General features: G+C 42.7%; 1 protein-coding gene across 2 annotated transcripts; it reads left to right on the forward strand.

Moving 5' to 3' along the window:
• Positions 1–7,738: 7,738 nt before the first annotated feature.
• LOC111859254 (bifunctional protein GlmU-like) lies at positions 7,739–17,588 on the forward strand. 2 transcript variants are annotated; one of them, XM_023841774.2, is made up of 3 exons: positions 7,739–7,836; positions 15,606–15,791; positions 16,818–17,587. In XM_023841774.2, the coding sequence occupies exons 1-3, from the start codon at positions 7,834–7,836 to the stop codon at positions 17,067–17,069; spliced, it is 441 nt and encodes a 146-aa protein (XP_023697542.1). In that variant the 5' UTR covers positions 7,739–7,833; the 3' UTR covers positions 17,070–17,587. The 2 variants fall into 2 exon arrangements, with proteins under 2 accessions (XP_023697542.1, XP_023697544.1); XM_023841776.2 differs by lacking the exon at positions 7,739–7,836 and adding an exon at positions 14,366–14,540 and having other exon boundaries at positions 16,818–17,588.
• Positions 17,589–17,615: the final 27 nt, after the last annotated feature.

Genomic DNA, 17,615 nt, shown 5'->3' on the forward strand with positions numbered 1-17,615 from the left:
CTATTACCCAACAGCAGGGGTCTCCAGTCTTGTGCACAATATACCCTTCCTGTTATGTTTAACACTGAACAACATTTATCATGAATAAAATTTTAAACATCTATCCATTTCCTGTACCCACTTATCTTATTCAGGGTTGTGAAGGTCCAGAGCCTATGGCGCAAGGCAGGGAATAATCCAGGATGGGGTGCCAACCCATGGCAGGGCACAGTCACGCACACCATCCACTCACACACCATCCACTCACATGCACACCTACAGGCAATTTGATAAATCCAATTCACCTCAGCATGTATTTAGACTGTGGGGGCAAAACCGGAGTACCGGGTTGGTGACTTTTATCAAAATTTTTTTAATTTGTTTGTTTATATATCTATTTCTTTATGAAATAATTATTATGACGCAGTAGCCCATGGCTTTGTGTTGCTGATGGAGTGTGTGGCTTTCCTCAGTATACCCCAGCTTCCACAAGCTGTCCAAAAGTATGCAGTTAGATGGATCTGTGTGTCGAAATTGGCAAAACGTCTGACGAATGGGCATGTGCCCTGTGATGGGCTGCCATCCCATCCAGGGTGTCCCCTGACTCATGCCCTATGCTGCCTGGGACAGGGTCCAGTGACTCACTCTGACACTGTGCTGGATATGTGGTTATGGGAGATGGATGGTTCTGGAAACTGCACTGCAGGAATGCTGGAGTGAGGAGTTGCCCTTGCATTCTTTGGCCTGCTGAGAGGAATCACACCTACAGAAAAGGAGAATCTGGGGCTCGTTATTCCCCTATTAGGGTAGAAATTGGCCATCAATGGTAAAATTCTGCAAGGGGCTGATACAAGACTGTAATGACTAATGACCTGTTTCTGCTATAGGAAAGCTGTAAAGACAGCAGTATTTAGCAATGTTACTAAACTAGCAGGGAAACAAAAACAGAATTTACCTTTTGGTCATAAGAAATTGCTGTGTTCATGGGGCTTAGACATGTAAACTCATCCATTCTACTTAAGGATATACACTAATCAGACCACTGACAGGTGAAGTGAATACTCGTTATAGTGGCACCTGTCCAAGGTACCATTATACATTATACGTTACACAAATGAACAGTCAGTTCTTGAAGTTGATGTGTTGGAAGCAGGAAAAATGGGCAAGCATATGGATCTGAGCGACTTTGACAAGGGCCAAATTGTGATGGCTAGATGACTAGACCCTCTCCAAATTGGTAGGTCTCATATGATGTTCCCAATATGCAGTGGTCAGTACCTACCAAAAGTGGTCTAAGGAAGGCCAACTGGTGAACTGGCAATGGGGTCATGGGTGGCCAAGGCTCACTAATGTGCATGGAGAGCGAAGACTAGCCTGTTGGGCCGACTCCCACAGGAGAGCTACTGCAGCTCAAATTGCTGAATGCTGACTATCTTTGAAAGGTGTCAGAGCACACAGTGCATCACAGCTTACTGTGTATGGGGCTGTGTAGCCGCAGACAAGTGAGAGCACCCATACTGACCCCTGAACACCGGCAAAAGCACCTACAATGGGCACATGAAGGTCCCATAGTGCATCCTGAAGGCAAGCCAGCAGATGCAATATGATGCTCTGTGGTAATGCTGCATCATATGTTTTAAATTTACTACACACTGAATATTCAACTGAAGCTTGACATAAAAAATTATATCGCAAATCAAATGGCAATGTCTGTCAGAAAAATCGCGATTCGATATTTTCCCCAAATCGTTCAGCCCTATTACTGGGCTTAAAAAATCTGCTGCTAATGTCCTGGTGCCAGATACCACATGTCACAAGAGGGCCATGTTCAATATTAGGCTGGTAGTTTTAATGTTATGGCCAATCGGTGAATAGTGACAATCAGCTGCAATAGACCTGTTTATACAGTACTGTGCAAAAGTCATATGCAGAGGAAATGTTTAAAGCTATTTATCTGGGTAGTACATATATATTTGCTCAGAAAAAAACAGAAGTTAACATTAGAGCATATGCTAATTAACTGTAACAGTAAAGAATAAACAGACATTTCTTCTGGTCTCTAAAAAAATCATTGCTGTCTTGTTGGATGGGTAGATGAACAACCCTTCAGTTCCCAAACCTCTCCTCAGGGGCACCTCAGCCATTCCATGTATTTGTTACATTTCACAACCAGCTCACTTAATTAATTAATTAATTAATAACTTTTAAAAAGTCTATGACGTATTGATTAGCCAAACAAGATGGGGTGGTGGTTCAGTCAAAACAATACATCCATCCATCCATTTTCCAACCTGCTTATCCTTCTGGGTTGCGGGGGGTCCGGCGCCTATCCCAGAAGCTATGGGCTCAAGGCGGGGAACAACCCAGGAAGGGGGGCCAGCCCATCGCAGCAAAACAATACATGAGCGTATTAAATGGTTGCTGTAAATCCTTTTTTTTTGGAGAGGATTTGAAATGGCTGACACTTAAGATAATTTAAAGATCATTGAAATATTATTTTCTTTGACTGGCCTCTACACAGTACTGTGTGTGTGTGTGTGTGTGTTTGTACACACAGATATGATGTTTTTTTATATAGAAACATATATGAACATATGAGTTAATATACGCTGCTCAAAAAAATTAAAGGAACACTTTTTCATCAGAATATAGCTTCAAGTCAATTAAACTTCTGAAATATTGACGTGGTCAATTAAGTAGCAGAGGGGGTTGTTAATCAGCTTCTGCTGCTTTGGTGTTAATGAAATTAACAACAGGTGCACTAGAGGGGCAGCAATGAGACAACCCCCAAAACAGGAATGGTTTAACAGGTGGAGGCCACTGACATTTTTCCCTCCTCATCTTTTCTGACTGTTTTTTCACTAGTTTTACATTTGGCTACAGTCAGTGTCACTACTGGTAGCATGAGGTGATACCTACACCCTACAGAGGTTGCACAGCACAGTCCAACTCCTCCAGGATGGCGCTTCAATACATGCCAATTGCCAGAAGGTTTGCTGTGTCTCCCAGCACAGTCTCAAGTGCATGGAGGAGATTCCAGGAGACAGGCAGTTACTCTAGGAGAGCTGGATAGGGCTGTAGAAGGTCCTTAACCCATCAGCAGGACCGGTATCTGTACATTTGAGGGCCTGACGTCCTGTAATGTGCTCACTGCCTGGCACCGTGGAGCTCGATTGGCATTTGCCATAGAATACCAGAATTGGCAGATCCGCCACTGGTGCCCTGTGCTTTTCACAGATGAGAGCAGGTTCACCCTGAGCACATGTGACAGATGTGAAAGGGTCTGGAGAAGCCATGGAGAATGTTATGCTGCCTGTTCAGCATGACTGGTTTGGTGGTGGGTCAGTGATGGTCTGGGGAGGCATATCCATGGAGGGACGCACAGACCTCTAGACAATGGCACCTTGACTGCCATTAGGTATCAGGATGAAATCCTTGGACCCATTGTCAGACCCTACGCTGGTACAGTATGCAGGCAGTTCCTGGAAGATGAAGGAATTGATACCATTGACTGGCCCCCACGTACGCCTGACCTAAATCCAACAGAACACCTCTGGGACATTATGTTTCAGTCCATCCAACTCCACCAGGTTGTACCTCAGACTGTCCAGGAGCTCAGTGATGCCCTGGTCCAGATTTGCGAGATCCCCCAGGACACCATCCGTCGTCTCATTAGGAGGATGCCCTGACATTGTCAGGCATGCATACAAGCACGTGGGGGCCATACAAACTACTGGGTACGATTTTGTGTTGCTGCAATGAAATTTTGGCAAAATGGCCTGCTGCATCAATTTTTCACTTTGATTTTTGGGGTGACTTCAGCCATGGTTGATAATTTTCATTTCCATCCAATGTTGTGGCATCCTTTTGTTCCTTACACATGACCCAGTCCATATCAGTATGGATATCCAGCATGATTTTTTCCCCATTGAGATCTGATGTGTTTTCAAAGTGTTCCTTTAATTTTTTTTTTAGCAGTGTATATAAAATATATATAATATATATATATAACATACATACAAGTGAATATAAAAGACTCAGAGGGCTTATACATTACATAAACCAATAACATACATCACTGCCTTCAGTATTATTCTGTTTTATATTGGTATGCTGGGGAGGGAATATGACCTTGTTATCCTTCCAAGGTTATACTAATGCAGGGTACATCATCCGCAGGCTACACAACGTGTCTCTTTGAAGATGAAAGGCGCAGACTGGACTGACATTTGGTGGCGGATAAAAGTCCTTTTGCGTGGGGCGGCTCTGGAATGTGTGTGATAAAGGTCCCCGACTTAAAGGCGATGTGCTTGCGATAGCAGCCAGGTCTGGTCTGGCTCACCATCTGCTTATGCAGCCATTAGCTCCACTGGTAGCTCCCATCACTGCAAGGGGGGGCAGCGATGGACTCAAGCCCGAGACAGTGAAGAATAGAAGCCAGCTTTTTGTCCGTGTGGGTACTTCTGTGCTATGGAGATGGATACACTTAACATTTCACTTGAGCAGCACTTTGAAGCTATTCTGTTACATAGAGGCTTTCCGCATAGCGTTTCCCCATCGTATATCATGGTTTATTAGGGACACATACAGATTTCAGAAGACTTGTACATATTGGCATTACAGTCAATGCATGTGCAGTCATATTTCCTTTAGTAAGACAGGTGTAATATTTACCTTAAAAGCAAGAGGCAGAACTTGGCACTTCACACTTCTTGCTGAGTTCGCCTTCATGTCTTTTACCACAGTGCCATCTAGTATCCAGGGAGAGGTATCACACCGTGACCTGGGCAGGGACCTGGTATGCATTGCATGCTTGACTATTCAGAGGTGATGGGACTATTTCACCTTGGCAGGTTTTTGGTGCTGGTTGTGAATTTTCAGATCATAATCATCTTCGTACCACTGCTCCTGGTGAGGGTCTCGCTGGCAGGGCTCAGGCTCCACTTTGTTTTGTGGGATCCCCAGACATTCCCAAGCCAGCTGGGAAATTCTGTTCCTCCAGGGTGTCCTGGATTTGCCCTGAAACCCCCTCCCAGTAGGACATACTTGTAACAGTACAGTGACTCCAGAGTCCTGGAGTGGTTTGCATGCCTCAGTGATCCCCAGAGTGCTGTCATCTGGAGCCTGAGCTCCCGGTAGGGACCTCCCTTGGCAAACAGGTCAGTGAGGAGAAGCCAGACAAACTACAATCCAACAAAACACCCCATGAAAAATACCGATTAAAACCGGAGCACCAGTTTACTGGAAGTCAACCCTGGAGGCAGACCTGGGGATGGAGTCTGCTGGAGAATACATGGTGAGCGGGCTGCCGATGTAACTTGGCTGGAGTCAGTCTGAAGTGTGGAGCCATCTTGTGGTCTCACCACCCACAAGGTGAACAGTGGGCATCCGTTGCAGTGCCATTTAGGCAGCAGCCAAAAGTGCGAAGAAGCTGGATGGATCAGAATGGGGTAAAAGATTTTAGCCCATCCGGTTTTAGCCCATAAATAAATACCGGACTGTATATCCATCTTACACGGAAGCAACAATAATGAAAATCATAATTAATAACTATAATTCTTAAATTCTTGTGCTGATTTGATTAAATAAACCTATATTTGATTAAAAGTAGAGTTTAATCATGTAAAATAATGATGTATCTTAAAGTATAAAATGGCTCTCAAATCTTAATTGACTTGATTTTCAAATTACAATATTTTCTGAGAAGCAATAAAAAAAAATGGAAAAGATGACTTGCTGTCACCTTCATCCATCAATCCAAATGTCCATTAATGCAGCCGCCCAACTGCAGCTGCTTTCAGGCCCTCGGCAATGATGCCAGGTGGGGGAGAAGACAGCAAACTGGGACCTCTGCTTCCGTCAGACACTGCGATCCATCCGAGAACCAGGAAGCCCAGCTTAATGTAGCCCCTCCCTGTCGTTTTTTGGTTAATAAAGAATCTTGGACCTGAACCCCCCAAGCTGGTAAAACATTCTTACAAATTATGGAAATCAATTCAAATTTGTCATGGTCTGCCTGAGCTTGGGTACAATGATATAGCTGTGTAAATGCTAAAGAAGGGACAGAGCAAAAAGGCAATGTAATTAGATAAAATGTATTACAGTGATGATATCTTGAAATGTAATCAATATAATACAGTAAAATATAAAATACACACAGTAGCAGGTTCTAATCAAAAAGTTATAGTCAAGTGATATTCACTTTTAATTAAAAAAATCAAGAAATTAAGACTTAATTTCATTTTACTTTAGCCGAAACAGCATCTTTCCTCTTAATTCATAACCTTCCCTATGATTTCCAAAGGGTTCTATGGGGGGGGGTGAAATATGGGAAATATGTCCACTAGATGGCAGCACAACACAGATTTTTATACGAAGCCATTGTTCAAAACATGATGATAGTTTATTTACCATTGTATGAGGGCAATTACATTAATTTTGGCATTTCCCATCTGGCTCTCCTATGAAACAAAAATGCATCCAGGTGAGTAAATGAAGTCTGGGAGCTATTTTTCCAGCATCCATGGAGCAGTTATTAGAACTAAAGATGTTTCTTAAGGGCCCAACAGTGTTATGACCACTCTGACAGCCATAGGACTCAAAACAGTGACTTTCTGGACAGAGGTGCAGAGCCGCACATCACCCCACTTCTGCAGAACTGGAACACAAGTCAAGGTTGAAGGCTATTTGGCAGCTGCTTGAGGCCTAAGCACCATAGCCCAGCTCAGTGTGTACTGACTAGGTTATAAAATATAGAGAGTTCCCTGGCTGACTGCTGAAGCTGGAGCCATCAGACGTCTTAAGGATTCTCGGTGGCATTTAAAGAAGATCGTCTTTATGGACCAGGCCCATATCTCCTGCATGTTACTATCAAAAGTAAAAATGAGTGAGAATGCATGTTCTCCAGGGTGCGGCTCTTGTCTGGTCATCTACAGGGAGGTTTTCACTGTGTCTCAGGATGTCTTTGAAGACCCCAAACCAGGGATCTAGTTCCCTGGGTCTGAAATTTTCCCTGATCGTCTTCTAACTCTTTACAGAAAATACAGAAGAGGAGGAGTCAGATTGGCTATTCGTCACAAAAATCACAGTCTGCTTTTTTGGTATCAAGGAATCCTCTGTCAGATGCCTCCTGCTGTTTCACATTATCAGGAAGTTTGTGTGAGCATCACCACCAAGCTTAATGATGTGTGGTTCTATCGGTTCTGTGTATGTTTGTGCAGAAGGTTCTAGGTTTGTGCCTTGAGCTAGTCAATTCAGATCAGAGACAGTGTGTGGATCAGTGATGTAGCGTCCGGTGTCTATTTTTGGAAGGTTGCCAGTTTGAATCCCATGGTTGGCAGTCTGATGCAGTAGCTGGGGGGTTGATAAAGGCCCTTAACCCCCCAGCTCTAGAGGTGCTGGACCCCGAACTTGGTCTCACTTTTTTCTGTGTGTTTCTTGGAGATGGGGTAAGTAGAAGAACAGTTTCCCCAAGAGGATGAATGAAGTATTTCTATTCTCTTCTTCACATATGGTTGCCTAGCCACCCCTCAAGAGCAGCCAGACCATAAGTACCATAATGCTTTATGTGGCCATAATGAGTGATCAAGGGACCTCATTCACCTCACACCTCCTGTACATGCAGTAGCAGGACTCTGAAAGTGATGATCACACCTTATGTGGGAGAGCATTTTGCCATGAATACCTTCCCTGTAATGAACAGCACACACACTGAATTCATATTCAAAGTTGTGCAATTCAGCCGTCAGAGATAGGGAAAGTCAACCTTTAGACCGGTGGTTTATTTTTAACTACAGATAAACCCATTAAGGATCACACAGAAAACATTGTGTAGGCCAATATAATTCGTACATTATGGTAAGTAAATTGCATGTTTTCTAGGATGATTTCTCACTTAAAAATGCTTGTATTATGAAGAAATAAGAGATGTGTTTTCTTGCAGAAATTTAAAAGTGCTTTTGTGCCTAATTTTATGATCAGTGTTTGACACATATTAATAATGCAGGGTGATGTGTCTGATTTTAATTTCACAGTCTCACAATAAAATACTAGTCTATGCTATAAAAAGATTCCATTCATCTTAATCTACATTTCAGTTGTAAAGTTTGAATATGACTGAAGCATCTAATCATTCTATGACAAACAGAATTAGAGGGCAGAGTATTTTGTGTTGTTTCACCGTTTTATATTAGCTTTAAAAAGGCATTTGAATCTTACTTGATTTTAACTGAGGTATTTTTCTCATTTTTGCTCCGCGACCCTAACCTGGATAAGCAATTGGAAAAAACAGATGATGCATTTTAATAGTACCGTCTGAATTTGCCTGAAACTTGAAGAGCTGTACTTATTCACCGCCAGAGGTCGGTAGAGTGCCATCCAGAGATCAGCTGCCTTGAGAGGTTGGACACGTGTCAAAGTCGCCCATTAAACTAGCATTACATCCATGGTCTCAGTGCTGATCTCAGGATGCCACAGAGCATCTGGGTTTGTTCCAACTGACTTCTTAATTAATTAGCCATAACTGATGTGTTTTACCTTTCTTTCTGACCTTTATTTACAGAGGTGGAAAGTTTAGGTTCAGAAAGTACTAATCCAGACCAAGATTATGTTCCAGGTAACCAGTTGACTACTCTGTGACTGTGACTCCTTATACTGAACTCGTTGGCAAACTTTATTGTTGCAAACTTTACTGTGGGGAACCCTCTCTTCTCAGCAAATTAATCATGGGGGGAGGGTGTTTCTTCAGGGGCTAAGCCCCCTTAAGGGCCAAATCCTAGAATCACTCCTGACCCTGGCAAAAAAGACGCGAGGGCTTCCCTAGAGTTTTGGGCAGAAGGTGGAATATTTTACCACATTCTCCAACTGGGGATATAATTGAAATCACAGATACACAATGCCAGCTTTTTATAAACTTTATTTAGTCCAAGGGGAGGGGGAATTCACATGCTGAATATATTTGTTCACTTTACCCATGCCATATTTTTAATAAGTACACCAACAAATAAAAGTATTCACTGATGAGCCATTCTCATAGCCCCATACACAGCAGGGCTCAATGCACTGGCCATCGTAACACATCACTCCCATGACCATCACCAAAATGATCTGCCATCTGTGCTACAGTAGCCCTTCTGTTGGTTTGTACCAGACAGGAGAGCCTTCATTCATCCTGCATCGATGAGTCTTGGCCACCCAACACTGTCAGTGGTTCGCGGTTTATCCCTCCTCAGACTGCTCTCAGTAGGTACTCACCATGGCTGACTGTGAGCTCCCCACAAGCCTTGCCATTCCAGAGATGCTCTGACCCAGTCATCTAGCCATAACAATGTGGCCCTTATCAAACTCACTCAACATTACTCCTGCCAGTTTTTTCTGCATTCAACATGTTAGCTTACCATCTAATACATCCCAAACCTAGACATATGCCATTGTTTTAAGATAGTGGACATTATTTGCTTCATATGAAAGTGACCATAATATTTTTGCTCATGAAAAATGTGCCCAGATCGTAATGCCCAACCACATCCTCAGATGGCACCCTTTGTGTGATCTGACTTGATTGTGTTTTGCTCTGTATGTCCCAAATGTGATGTGTTTTGCTTCCTTTTTTTCATATTTGCTCCTCCCCGCCATCTGTGTCATGCTTAGGGTCCGGCTTACAGACTGGAACCTGATCTGGCTTTTCATAAACACACTGCTCATACACCTTGGCTGAGGCTGATTTCCGGTCAGATGGTTAAAGAAGCATAGTTACTTATATTTCCTAGCAGTGGGGGAGTAAGATAATCAGCCAGTGTAGGAATGAGGAGCCCCAGGCCTCAGACATTACGCCTACATGGACCGAGGAGAGAACTCTTATCTGCAAGCCTTTCTGTGGAGCCTCTGCAGATTTAGTTTCTATGAATAAATAAGTAGATAATGACCCAGTTTCTCAAATGAATATGTAGGTATCGACCCAGTTCAGTGGAGTACAAAGTGTGCCTCCGTGTACTGCTGTGTCTAAGATCCCTGAAACATTCTCAATTCAGATTAGCTATCTTTAACTCTTAGTCGGATTCCAATTGATTCTATCAACTGACACTCAATCAGCAAACCGGAAAATGTTTAATTAAAATGTCTTCGCTTCAAGTGGATTATTTAAGATTCAGCATAAGCCTTTGAATAAGAATCTTCAAGTCTAGCCAACTTGAAATACATATTCTGCCAGCCAAGGTCCATTGAAATGAATTCACTTGGATAACATTTACATAATTGATGTCATCATAAAGGAGCTTCAAACTTTTTGCTTTGCAATCCTGAGTAAAACTTTCATTCGACTGACAGTCACACGGGCCTCCAGTCAACACTTCCTGCTGCCACACCCAATTAGACCATGCCCCACCTCTCCTGAATTTTAGCCACACCTGTTACACATATGCACTTAAACCAAGTGCAATATATGGCCTTATCTGAAGTTAAATCTTCGTGAAATATCGAGCCTGCTAATCGACGGGCTTCTTATTGTTTTCTGGTGGCTTCTGAACTCTTGTTTCTGACCTTGTTTTCTGAATGTGATTTAGACATGGTATTTATATTGTTTTGGATTAACTTATAAACTTGCCTTGCGTTCTGATGTTGATTCTTAGATTATATTTTGGCATTTGTAATTTCTTGTTGGTAGCCATTAAACCTGCTTGGTCTGAACTTTTTCATTACAGGAACTCCCAAAATTATTACAAAAACATGCTTCTTGGCTATGCTTTCACTTTGTAAATCATCTCCATCCTTCTTCCATAACTATGTATCTGATCACAGTACAGTAGGCCTATAGAAGGATTCCCCAATTCTGGTCCAGAACCCAACACATTTTGCAGATTTCCTTGCACAAGCACACCTTAATGGGCTAATTAGCAGGTTTAGTAGATTTGAACAGGGAAATCTGCAAAGGTGTCAGATTCTGGTCCATCAGGATTGGAACTGGGAAACCCTGGGTCTAGCCAAGACTCCACAGTGCACAGTGCACAGGCATGGGATGCCAGATCATGGGATGGGATGCTAGATCAAAATGGGCATCACACAGTGATTCAGAGACACCAACTTGGATCACTTGTTAAATCACCAATGGCAATAATGTACTAGTAACAACAATGGTACTACTTCCGGTATTCTGGAAATGACATTTCAACATCGCTAAAACTGCACCCCAACTAGAAAATGGCCTCCTCAATGTAAATGTTTTTAGCATTTATTGACTGATACAGTATCATTTGTGATAAGAGCAAAGGATTTGTGTTTATACAAATTCCCTCCTAGTGCCATCAATGAGACTAATTATAGTTAAGCTAAAATCGATTTCAAATGCATGCTGGCAGTTATGTTCCTTTGAGATGAGCATGAGAGTGAGTCAGAATGACAAAAGGGCACTCTGAAGGCTAATTAAAGATGAAGGAGGATTGTTAATTAATAATGGAAAATTAGATCATTAAAATCAGTTACAGCCCTGAAGAAATCCCTGGTGGACTAAATTATTGTTAATTTCCTTAAATTCTCACTGCTTAATTGGATGATGAATTATGCAAAACACTTTTTTTATCAAGCATACACCCGCAATTTCGTGATCAATTACGTGATCATAATGTTATAAACCATATAAAATACTTAGCAATTTTAAGTGCCTGTGCTTTGTGTTTATGTGCAATCTACAATTCATGGAAAAAGGGCAGAAGTTCAAATCTGATGAATAAAGACAAATTAAGACATTTTGTCGCATTCATGAGTACAAGGCCGGGTCTTTGTGCGGTTTGCATGTTCTCCCTGTGTTCCTTGGGTTTCTTCCGTAGTGTGCCCTTAGTGTGCCCGTAGTGTGCCCATAGTGCGTCCGTAGTGTGCCCTTAGTGTGCCCGTAATGCGTCCGTAGTGTGCCCGTAGTGCGTCCGTAGTGTGCCCTTAGTGTGCCCGTAATGCGTCCGTAGTGTGCCCCTGTGCATGTAGTGTGTCCTTAGTGTGCCTGTAGTGCGCCCGTAGTGTGCCCTTAGTGTGCCCGTAATGCGTCCGTAGTGTGCCCCTGTGCATGTAGTGTATCCTTAGTGTGCCCGTAATGCGTCCGTAGTGTGCCCGTAGTGTGCCCTTAGTGTGCCCCTGTGCATGTAGTGTATCCTTAGTGTGCCTGTAGTGCGCCCGTAGTGTGCCCTGTGCCTGTTTTCGGGGTCTTCCCCAGACAGGGGCATTGCAGGGGAATGAATATCCTGGCATTTTATAAGGGGGCCCAAAATTTCTAGGCACAGCCCTGATCCCAGTCTATGCTGTGTGGGAGTATGGGACAGGCTCCAAGCTCCCTAGATGGATCCCTTATGCACTAAATTAATATGTCCATTAATCTTTTAACTGCTTGCCCTAGTTGAGGTCCAGTGGTGTATTAATACATTTATAGTACATTTATTATAAGAAAAGGAGGAAATTACTTTAATAACATGAACAATTGTCTCATATGAATTTAACACAAAAAGTCCCACCTAGTAATATATATCCATAATTGCCATGTTTTGTCTTTAGCCAATGCTAATATTCAGAACTCATTCTCTTTTCAGGAATTTTACTGTGTTTTATTTTAATTGACAATAATACTGACCGCGTACGTATAATCCTTAACTATATGTAATTTCTACTTTGCATGTGGTGCACTAGGAGGAGCTTACAGTTATACTGACAGATCCAGTCCTGGTCGGGGTCGGGGGGTCTGGAGCCTGTCCCAAGCAGTACAGGGCAACGGGGGGTGGGGGGAGGGAGGCTGCACCCTGCAGGGAATGACAGACAGCAGCATTGATATTTAATATAAATACCTTACAACTAGTAGCAGATAATTTTGCTAAAGCTAACTGGACTCTTTAAGCCCAGTTTCACTTACTTGAAGTAAGCAGGGCTGGACTGGCTATCTGAGATGCTGGGCTGATGGCAGAAACACCAACACAAGAAATGATAAAATATGTCTGGCCATGTTTGAACTGTAATAATTACCTAGTATTCTGATAATTGTTTTCTGCTATTAATGAACTACATGTACTGTAAACATGGTGTCAATGTGAGAAATACTATAAATGTGCCATAAATGGTCTATGAAAATGATTTTGCAGATGGACTGAGGGCAGGAATAAAAACTCAGGCACATTATTCACATTTCTTCACACCAGTAGCCTGTCTGACTTTGAATGTTTTCGTTGATAGTCTTTGTTCTTCATAAATATCTTGTCATTATCATGATCTCATCTTGAATAATTAAGGCTCATTGCTTAAGTACCCTGTGTTAGCCATGTTAGCATCCATCCTTTGCATTATTTATTGTTGTCCCATGTCTGTGGTTGTAGCATAGACATGTACAGATGAAAATGTAAAAAAGACACTGTAATCTATTCAGAATAGTGGATTGTGGTCATAATTTAAACTTCTCTAAACTGTAATTTCCAGTTCATTTTCAAAAGGTTGCCCATAAAATATTAAGGAATAATGAAAGGAATAACTAATGTGTTTTATTGGATTTTTCACTAAACCAATAATGTGGAAACTGCTACTCTTAATTACTATGCTGTGAGTGTACTTTTGTCATTTCCTGAAACATTTTGTTTGCCTGATCTCTCTCTCCTCTAGTGTTAGTAAACAGAAGAAGGGGTTTCAAGTTCAGGGTAAACAGCAGGGAAAGATTGAGAGGCAACAAACTGCAGCATGCATTTAAAAGACAAGCGGCAAACACAGTGTGGTCCTATCACAGCCACGTGGCATCATGCCAAACAGAATGGAAACAAAGGACTTGTGAGGGCACCTGGGAGCGACTGTATATGTCTGTGCATTTGTGTTCTTCCTGGAAAGGTGGACTTATAGAGTGTAAGGGGGACAACTGAGCCCGTCTTGTATTGAGAGATGCAGGTGGTCCCACAACAATGAACAGAAGATAATCTGTTCAACTGAAGCCCCTCCACCCCACCCCCGGGCCTTGGTTATTGATTGGTGCAGGGGTCTGCCTCTATATCACTGGGGTTAGTTGCCGTTTGCTGGGAGGGAGCCGCGGCAAAGCGCCAGGGGTGCAAATGCGGCTGGGGCGGCACATTCACCCAGGGGACCCTCTGGGAGTCCGTAGCAGGTCGTGGGGTCGGCCTCCTGTTTAGTTAGCAGTAATGATCTTGTTAGTAGCCTGAATGGGCTGGTGTCTGCTTTCACTCAGAGCGTTGAGCGTGCCGTCCCTGCTCGTCCTCTGCATAGCCGGCCTCCATGCAGCACATGAACCGTGATTAATGGACTTCCAGGGCCTAATAACTCGTCAAGAAAAGGGGGGGGGGGAGACTGGGAACAATTGCTGTGCCGGGGAGCTGGAGGCGGCCGTCAGCTTAGCCAGCTGCTTTGAGAGGTGGGGCTTTGACCGCAGCGGCCAATCAATGCCACAGCTGTCAACTGGCACAGGCCAGACCAGGCCTTTTCTGTGAATGTTTGTAAATGTAAGGGTTATAAAGGGTTCAGTCGGGGAGGGGGGCAGGAGAGTGCCATTGAGAGATTAAAGAGCAGCAGAAAGGGAGAGAGGACCTTCAAGAGAATGGGTAACCCTCTGCCACACAAACACAAATGAGAAAGGAATTGTTTCTGCATTTGATTCATCTCAGGATGTTCCAAGCGTTCTCTGATTACTCTGATTACTGTGCTGTGTGGTCTCCTCACGTATCTGTGTAGCATTAGAGTTGCGACTTTATTTTACATGCTAAGAATTAAAGGCTTCTCCTCGAGCAAGATACCTTATTGCTGCAATCGCACAATGCACTGCTTTAAATATACACATCTAAAAGTTTTTATACTTAAACATGGGTAAATATGATTCGTGCATGATGTGAGTCAGCTCCGAAACACTAGGGGTGGATTTACCAGCATGATGCAAATGTGCTCATGCGGTGAAACGGTGCACAGTATTAGGAGGCTATTTTAAAAATAATTTTGCAAATGACATCCACTGCGGACAGTTAAATAGAGGTACGGCCTAAACTCTCATATAAGGAAAATGCTGGGTAGTGACTAGTTCATAACACCATGCTATAAAAATCTTCCTCCCCCTCATTCTCATCCAGAGCATGTGGCTCAGAGCGACTGTGTTTCTGTCAGCTACACATAACCTGTATGATTGAATTTGACTATTAAGTACTATTGAATAATACAATGGAATTCATTGTTTCAAGATGTATTTAAGGGAGCTTTTGCTCGGGGTTAACTGATGAATGATTGCTTCATTTTTATCCATCCAGCCATGTATCTTTTAACTATCTTTTAATCCAGGGCCGGGTCATACCCTGGAATGCCCAGTCCATTGCAGGGCTCAATCGTGCCATCACTATCATGCAGTATTTAGAATAGCGTGTGCGTATGTATGTGCCCTGTGATGGACTGGCATCCTGTCTAGGCTCCCCGGACCCTGACCAGGGTAGGCAGTCAGAAGACAGATGAATTATAACAATTATTAATAGCAAGATCTGTTAAAATAATGTTTGTTCCCAAAACAAGCACTATTATTATAGGCTGCTGATCACCACCTTGACCTATAACATTTGTTCTTTGTCTTCTTTCCATCCTATTCACTCCATTTCTTCCTGCCTCCTTCCCTCCATCATCACGCACAGGCTTCTGGGCCCTCCGCGCTCAGCATCCATGCCTTACGTCTAGGCCCAGGGCAGGAGATCCTCAGCTCCTTGGTCTCATTTGTGGAGGAGAGGAGGATGAAGGCCCCGTTCATCCTTACATGTGTGGGCAGTGTTACCAAGGCGACGCTCCGTTTGGCAAATGCCAGTATAAGGAACAGCAATGAGGTACAGCCAGGACAATCTGGCACAAGAGTCCACACTGAGGTTTTCCATCAATGATGTTGGCCATTTTGTTGATGTTGGTATCGCTGTTGCTAAGACGTATTCTTTCTTAGTCATTGATGCAAGACACAGATCACCAGACTGACCTAGAAACTTCTAGAAAATAGCAATAAACCTGAGAAACCGCTTGTGTCTTATGCTCTGGCTTAGACTCTTTTATAGCCTCTGCTATTGCCTGCAAGCTTTGTGTCTTCCCTTCTTATTTATTTGTGTTGGGCGGCCTTTCTTGTTAGAGATTTTGGAAATTATTCTAGCCACTGTTAGCAGCTACTTTTGGTTCCACTCGTACCTTAGGGTTTTATTAATTTTAATGTGGTTCAGTATTTCCTTTTCTTCAGCTGTCCAACAAAAACCGCATTACTGTGAAAGAACTTGGCAGCCTTGTATGATTCAAAGTATTCAGCGACCAGTAAAACATGATTTAATATTGGGACCCAAGAGGCATGAATGGCAAGTAGAAAAATGGAAGCGTTGTCATGCAGTTGCTAGGTAGCAAGGTCAAGCCTTTCTGAAATCTACCCTGCTGTTAGGGTTTAGATTTACCACTAGGTCTGTGTGTGGACAAAAACGTCTGGTTTTTGTGTGAATAAAACAAACTATTGTTTAGCCTGATTAGTCTTCAGCAGTGATGTCACTGCTTGAATTAGCATTATATTTCTTGCCTTTGTTGTGAATAAATAATAATAATAGTTGCTCAATGAAAATGTTCCGTTACATGTTTTGGTGGTTCGCTGCACCCTGGATCCTAAAAGCTTAGGAGCAAAAGTCAAAATTGTCTCGTATTTCGAACATTTCCACAAAAATTCCATCACAAGAGCAATTTAATTTAAATTTAATTTCAATTACATTTTTATTTAAATTAAAATATTTTGATAGAAACCTTTTCATTGCCTCACATTTCGATAAATTGTAGCCCTTTCAATAATAAATAAGGGAATAAACACCAAGCTCATTTTGTTGTGCATTCAGGTGATTCACCTGGAGGGTCCCTTCGAGATCGTCTCTCTGGTCGGCACTCTGAACAAGGAGGCCCACCTGCATATCTGCCTGGCAGACAGAACAGGAGCCACTGTGGGCGGCCACGTGCTGGGGGACCTGCAGGTCTTCACCACGGCAGAGATCATCCTGGGCGAGGCAGCTGACCTGCAGTTCAGCCGGGAGATGGACGACCGCACGGGCTTTCCGGAGCTGGTGGTCACGTCCTGCACGGACCGGGCCTGAGCATCTCTCTTGGTGTCCCATGCAGCAGAGTGGCCTTTTCACTGCCTGCCTTTTCCATCTCACTTGTGTTATTTTGATTGTACATGTTAGAAGCTTAAAATGGTGTGTATTTCCCCAAGCTGGGCTGTACTCAGAAAGTCTTATTAAAACAGTGTTCACATGCACTGCAACTACTACTGGAAAGAAATTGAAAGACAAATAAATACTGAAATACTACTTTTTCTTATAGCTGCTTGATTGTGCCAAAAATCATAATAACAGTTATTTTGGTCAATATTGAAATCTTGATTATTTAACACAATCACTCATTCACTTTAGAAATATCATGCATTTATGGAACCTTTAAAAAAATATATAGTCTTTTTAACGGTGGATGAACTCTAAATATAAACTGAGTAACAAAAAAAAGGGGGCTGGAAAGGGGTGCGCTGCATTTATAACAGAAGACAAGATGGGAGTGTCATTGCGAAAGAAAATGCAATAATCATTTAATCTCAGTTATTTTGCTTTGAAAATTGTTGGAAGCCAAAATTGCAATTGAATAAA

This window comes from Paramormyrops kingsleyae, chromosome 19 (genome assembly GCF_048594095.1).
Source record: "Paramormyrops kingsleyae isolate MSU_618 chromosome 19, PKINGS_0.4, whole genome shotgun sequence".
NCBI classification, from domain to species: Eukaryota; Metazoa; Chordata; class Actinopteri; order Osteoglossiformes; family Mormyridae; genus Paramormyrops; species Paramormyrops kingsleyae.